Below are 7183 nucleotides of genomic sequence, written 5' to 3'. Positions count from 1 at the left end.
GCTAGATCAAAGTGTTAGAGGGTGTTCAGAAATGCTTTATGCCACGCAGTGTGCTTGCGTGTCATTCTGGTGTTGCCTCTGGTCACTGGGAACTCAGCTCTGTGACCTTGGCAAGTCCTTCCAGCCTCAAAGACGGCATACTGCAATTAATGTACAGGAAAAAGATATGCATTACTCCAACTAAAGAGCAAGTTTGTGCAAATAATAATTAGGGGAAAAAACACAGTTCATATATAGTACTCACAATGTTATAACAAGGTAACCTTCCTTTTTGGTTAGAGGCTAAGGTAGTTTTGACCATTCTGTTTTGACTCCTGCTGAATTGCTCACTTCGCTAATGAGTTTGATAAACGATTCTTTTCAATGGAGGTTGAGGAAGTCTGTGTTACATAAAAGGTAACTTTCTGAATTGATAGAAGAAATTTTGAATGGCTGAGACTCAAACTTGGGAAGATGCGAAGTACCAAAGGTTTAGTCTCCATGGCAACCAGTATTTTCATGAATGAGCTGAACACTGAAAAAATGTTTGAGTAAAAGTTGGGGATAATATTTAGCTAATAGGAATTGCACATGTACAAGTTGAAAACACACAAAAAAATCGCAGGTTCATGAAAATTTGCCAAGTGCATCTCCTCACATTTACCTGCAAAAAGCCTTAAAGCTTCTCTGAGAAGCTTACCTGAACAAAGCGCAACACGTAATACAATAAAGTAGACTGAGACTAGGCTCCCTATGCAATTATCTTAGGAAAATCAAATCTTGATATCAATAGGTAAGAATTCTTAATCTCAGTTCCTAATACAAGTTTAGAAAGTAACATCTACGGTCATGGAATATGCTAGAGAAATATCAGACCTTTCTGGGTAGGTCTGGGGCATCATTAGAGATGTCAATAGTTCTTTTGATTTATAGTGTGCAAGACAAGAATTGTAATTATTTACTGTAATTGTTATATGTGTGTTAAACTCATGCATGAGTGAGTTCTGATACCTGACTCGCTACTGCAATTCACATTGGGTGGCAGCTGTGATAATAAAGAAATGTTTTTGAGTGCTTAGAGAGAAAAATAAAATTAAAGGTTGATGAATTTATGTAAACTTAAGAGTATGACAATTTCAGAATTAAGCTGAAAGCACTTTGAGAGGGATGCTAATATATCCTGTGTTATTTATATTGATTAATTAATATTTCTGATGAGGAACAAGTCTTTCAGATTTGCGACTAGAGAGTGGAAAAAAATAGTTAGGATGACATGTCTAGAAAGGGTTTGTGTTCTTGTTAGGAAAATCAGCTTACTAACAAAAAGTGCCCAGAGGAGCCAAGGAAGTATTTCTCTTGAAGATCGTTGGACGCCAAGTAGAAATTTGAACTTCATGGATGATTTTATAAAAACTGAATCAAGCAGATGCCTCTCACAATGTTGGGAGATAACCCTCTAAATTTAACCTTCTGATTTTTAGTCATACTTGAACTGAAGATACCAGATACTAAAAACTGTAATCTTTATCATGATCATCGTACAGTTGTATTCAGAACAGGGCAGTTCACACAGCATAAGACAGTTTTCCCTTTTATGAATAACAAAAGGGTTTACAGTGCAACTAATTTATGCAACTTAAAGTAGAATTTCCTACCTAATTAAAAAAAAAAAAAAGTCGTCTTGGATGCTATAACTAGTTGTTTCCTCCTTGTGGTTTACAGAATTTACTGAATGAATACATCTGTGTGGTGGATGGGAAGGTGACTTTTTCTTTTTTTTTTTTTTTTTTCTTTCTATAGCCTCCACGCCACCCAGCAGAGTAAATAAACGCAGAGTTTCTCCAAGTGTTGCTTCCACCTGGGAAAAGAGAGGCATCATCATGTCTAACATTACTATTGATCCAGATGTCAAACCTGGCGAGTATGTCATCAAAAGCCTCTTTGCTGAATTTGCTGTTCAAGCTGAAAAGAAAATTGAAGTTGTAATGGCTGAACCTTTGGTGAGTCCTTTTTTTCGTAGTATCCATTGAAATGGTCCTCCTTTTTTTCTAAAATAGGCTGATTTATCATACGTATGGTTACTGAAAATAACATTCCCGATATGGTTGACTTTTCAAAGGGATTACTTCAAGGATAGGCTTCTGCAAACAGAGTTGCTACCTGGATTGTGTTTTATTGACTTCCGTTAAAACTGTTACACAGTGGTTACTGGAAACAAGACCTTTTAGTATTCATAAGTTCTGTAAAGTTACAAGAGGAAATAGCGACAACAAAAAAATGTTCCTTCGTTAAGGCTGCAAAGTGTTTCCTGTTGATGTTTCTTTCAAATAATACTTCAACAATATGCTTTCAAGAAAAGATGCACTGGCTTTGTTTTCCCAAGTAACGACACTAACAACTGGAAGAACATAGTCCTTGGCTTATATTGCAGATTAGACAAAATGTAAAATTCTGGTGGTGATCCAGACTGTGCATCGAAGACTGAGGAAAGGGAAACATTTCTTTGTTGGGATCTACTCAGCTATACATTTTATATATGTGTGCGTGTGTACCAGGCAAGCCTACAACTTAAACATTACTTGTCTATTTCCTTATAAACATCCAAAGGATGTTTAGTCAGGTAGTCAGGAGGGTTTGATAAGGAAGCACAGAAACTTCGTAGGCAAAGGGGCACGCAAACGGTGAAGGGTCCGTGGCTAAGAAAGGAGAGGAGAGCTCTTGGGGTGGTGATGCCATGGGTGGAAAGGCAGATCGCTTCCCCCAGGGTGCAAAATGCACGGGGAGGGCAGCGCTTGGCCAGAGCCACAAAGACTGGCTGTAATTCAGGTGAGCTGAAAAGCACTTTTCCTGTAGACATACCTAGTTCGGAGTTAAATCTCCTAGCCAGAATACTAATAGCAAGGTAAATATTATAACCCTGGAGTTCACTTGTGCTGCAAAACTTGTCCCTAGACCAGATTAAATAAATACTCTGACAACAATCCGAGCCTGTGTCTCCCTGCCACACTGTTGACTGTTACTTAAACAAATGTGTAAAAACAGTCAAGCATATGAAATCAAAACATCTTGCCAGATTAAAAATTAGAAAACCCATGAAACTAATGAAATAATGTACTTCTCAAAGAAGAGTGATTCCCAGCTCTGTTGTCCGCTGGGGTTTTATGGTGATTACATGAAGTCTACCTTAATCAGGGTTGTTTGCTAATAGGTTTCTGAAATTGATATTTTGTGTTTATACAGTAAGTATAAAATTCTTTGGGATAAAATAAGAAAATATAAATATTACTGGAGTAGTCATTTGTGAAGGTCTTTAACAGTTCTGCCTGGATTCATTTGCCAAGTTGAATTCATTTAAACAAAATGTTTTTTAATGCAATCAAATGTAAATTTACTTTATATTAGTAGGAAAGAATGACTGTAGAAAACCGGCAATTTAAAAGAGGTGCCAAAAGCTGTGGAAAAGTGAACCAACATGAGCCTATATAACACAAAATGATAGAAGGGAATCCTTAGGTGTCTCAATGAAAGGAAATACTGAAGTAGATTTATTTTTGTGTGTAGTATTTGATGTAAATACTGAATGTTCAGTTCTAGTTTATGACATTTAAAAAGAAAGGTAAAAGGCTGAAAGCGCACAGGAAAGACACTGACTGAGATTGGAGAAAAGGCTTTGATGGGAGAGAGGAAAGCCCTTTATCATTTTAGTGTGATTGGATTTTGTGGGATCACTTGGCTACAAATAATAATGTGGAGAATATATACAGTGTCACATAAATCTTTAATGTGTTAGGTGAAGCTAGGTTGTTGGATGAAGCTGTTGGAGAGGATTTGGAGCCAGACCAATTGAAGTTGAGAGCCAGACAGTTTTTAAAACTTGAAGATGAACATACCAGTAGGGGAGCAAAAATTAATTAATTTTATTTTATTTTTTTATTAAAAAGTAACTTCAGATCAAGACAGCACCCAGGGGTAAGGGGACAGTACCATGTTGACTAGATGTATGGGTTTCATTTAGATGTGACTGACTTGTGATTTTAAAAAAGTAACTAAATGGTTTCTCTGGCTGTGAATTTACTTAGGATACTCAGTGAGTAACCAAGTAGTTTCCTTTCAGTGATTTAATTAAGAGTTGTCTGCTTGCAAAATTTTAATACCGCAGTTCCCAAAGTTACAGAAAGAGCTTTTCAGCAAATGCTTAAAATTAATGACTCAAGTAGCAAGCATAACCACAGGAAGATCATCTTTTTAGTGAGTAAAGTAAATTAAAACACTTTTTAAAAAATAATTTCTTCTAAGTATTTTGTTACAGTATATAGTTTTAAAGGAAAAAGGGCTCAGACACAATTTACTGTAGCTTAAAGTACTCTTCCTCAGCTGAGCAAGGGTGACTGTGAATCATGAGACCAGCCTTCCCCAAAACGTGAAACAAACGATACTAGTGAAAAAGATTAGTGATTAAACTCAGTTACCCTGTATTTTGTCAGGCTGTATGTACATATAGATGGTTAGAATTTAGGCATGGAGTTTAACATGAAGCCAAGTGTTTCTCGCGTGCTGCTCTGGGGCTGGGGCAAGGATGCGGGCGCTGCCCGGCGCCTGGGCTACAGGGGGCAAGGCAGCATCGCTCCTCTGGTTTCTCACTTGCAGCTCGGAGGGCAGAAACAAGACAGCTAATTTTATTATGCTCACCTGAGCCACCCTGCTGAGGTGTGCTTGGCCACCAGAGGCCGGTGCCGGGTGGGTGGTGGAGAGGGGCCAACGGGTGGTACCTTTTTCCAGGGGTGCAGTTGTTTGCACAGCACACACACACGCCTGTCTACATCCTGATCTCTGCTGCCTGCCATATGTTGACATTTCTGCTTTACACAATGGATGCAAACTGCTCTTTGGTTAATTCAATAGTGGTGGGTTGTTTTGGTTTGGGGTTTTTTTTGTTTTTTTTTTTTTTTTCATTTCACTCGTAAAAGATAAATGTAGACCTATTATTTCCATCTCTCACTGAACTTCAGGAAGCCAGGAAAATCAATCTTAAATTATTAATTCAGTGAAAGTTTCCAGACCTTTACTTTATGCTGTTGGATAGATTTTTGTAAGTCATGTGAGATGACTGGGGCCATGACAAAGCAGAGTTAGAAGGTAACTCAAAGGCCTTGATAAACCTGTGACTGGGTTGAAGAGTGTTATTTGGTTATGTCGCGTTTGTTTGGTTAGTGTCACATTAACTACGGTGATATTTACCTTTCAGCAGTTAAGATCTTTAATGCTAAGGAAAAATAATAGGAATATGAACTTGTAAGGTCTTCATTCTTTCTGATACTAAAAATCTTTAAAGCTATATTAACATTTGAGGTACAGAAATATCTCAATTAGGATAGAATGGGGGGGGGGGAAGCTAAACTTGCAGAACTACCTTAAAAATAGTTTGCTCTCTATTGATACGGATTTCAATTTCTTCATCTAAACACTTATAGATTATTTCACTTCTCTTTACTTTCTTACCATCTTTTTCTTAAGCTATTTCTAGTTTTAAATACATGCAACGGGTATAATAAACCCAGTGTTCACCTGTATAATAGTTTTGTAGTACCATCATGGAAACATGGCATGTCGGGGCATTGTATCATAAGGAAACCTAAGGAACCTGACTTTTACTATCTTCTTACAGGAAAGTCACTTCTCCATCTTCTTGGAAAAGAGTTTTCTAGTTATTTTCCTACAACTTATTTAGCAATATATGGTGTTTATATAGGGTGGAACATTTCTCGTGTTTCTGCTTTATAGATAAGATTATAATTATTTGTGCACTTTATCTAAAAGCATAGTATAGATAACATGAATTCACCTACAGTAGTCATTTCCTTATTAAAAAACAAATAGGGAGAGAGGAATTCTAGTTAAAATGGGATTGCGAGTGCTTTCTGGAGCTTTTAGTATCTGCTGCAAAATGTCAATTCTCATAACAGTATTTTGAACAGATTTAACATGTGAAATTAAATGAATTTGTAAGATTCAAAAGTGTTTGCCAGTGTCTGAAACCTCTTCCCCCTTGCTTTTGAATACATAGTGAAAGAACGTTGGCTAACACATCAATTGATGAACAAATACAACTATTTTAGAATGTTAAATGCATTTTCCTGAAACTACCTTCTTTTTTAAAAAAAAATTTTTTTATTTAGTTATGCTGGAAGTGTACACAAATGACTGTTTTCTTAGACAATTGAGTGGGTTTTTTTGATTATAGAAAGTGAAAATGGTCTGACTTCTGAATTGATACCTGTATGATTTCCAGATACGCTTTTGGAGTAAGCAAATGCTTTTGCTTGGGCAATGTTGAATTCAAGTTTTCAGAGGCTGTAATAGTTGCCAGAGATTGTGTCCTTCTGAACACCGAATACAGCTGCAGTCATAGCAGAAAATGCCAGAAGTTGTCTTGTATTTTCAAACTTACGATTAAGAGAAGTGAAAATAAGCTGCCAGTTTGAATCTTGGACTTGGTACATGCAATCCCAGTTTGTATCTGTTTAACGTATAGCCCCTCTTTTGCAGTATTGCGAGGGTTAAATGCCAAGCAATACTGACTTACTGAAATTTTGTCAACACCCTGGGTGTTGTCTCTTAATAAACTACTGAGCAGGTACTTTGTGTTAACTGAGGCACAACCTGTTGAGAGCAGGTTATCAGTATTGCTGACACCTCCTTTCACATCCCACACCAGGCAAGTTAACAGCTCTTCCAGCTTCCTACTGGACTTAACTTGCTCCATAAAAGCTCTTTGTTTGCTTACTGCAATCTAATGTGAACTATTAACTCCCTACCCTGAGTACTTTTTCTGTTTTCCTTGCCAAAGATAACATTTTTGATTCATTTATAATAAAGTGAAAAGTAGTTTAAAATTTCTTTAGGTAGCAAGAAATACTGATCACATCCTTATATATCTTACTGTTTTGTAGCATGCCCTTAAAGCTGTTACTGTGGCACTTGGCTTAATGTAAATCATTGACCCTCAGAGCCAGTACATGGGATTTAGTCTTTTTTAAATTTTTTTCTTTTTTTTTTTTCCCCTTCCCCTTTTCTTTCTTTCTTTCTTTTTTTTTTTTTTTTTTATTTTCCAAGATACCTTAGCAAGAGAATAAAAGTTGTATTTCTTGCAACTGTATAATTTAGTACTCTCCACAGTGACTAGTAAGAATTACGATTACATTAC

At 36.7% G+C, this 7183-nt stretch overlaps 1 protein-coding gene across 1 annotated transcript in view; it reads left to right on the top strand.

Moving 5' to 3' along the window:
• Window positions 1-1859: 1859 nt before the first annotated feature.
• Window positions 1860-7183, top strand: part of FRYL (FRY like transcription coactivator) — a 100047-nt gene continuing 94723 nt past the window's right edge. Inside the window, exon 1 of the mRNA XM_074154741.1 lies at window positions 1860-1979. Coding sequence (XP_074010842.1) covers window positions 1860-1979 — 120 coding nt within the window. The remainder of the gene's footprint in view (window positions 1980-7183) is intronic.

This window comes from Numenius arquata, chromosome 10 (assembly GCF_964106895.1).
Source record: "Numenius arquata chromosome 10, bNumArq3.hap1.1, whole genome shotgun sequence".
Lineage (NCBI taxonomy): Eukaryota > Metazoa > Chordata > Aves > Charadriiformes > Scolopacidae > Numenius > Numenius arquata.
Note: the sequence above shows the minus strand (reverse complement) of the source record. Positions and strands in the feature narration are given on the sequence as shown.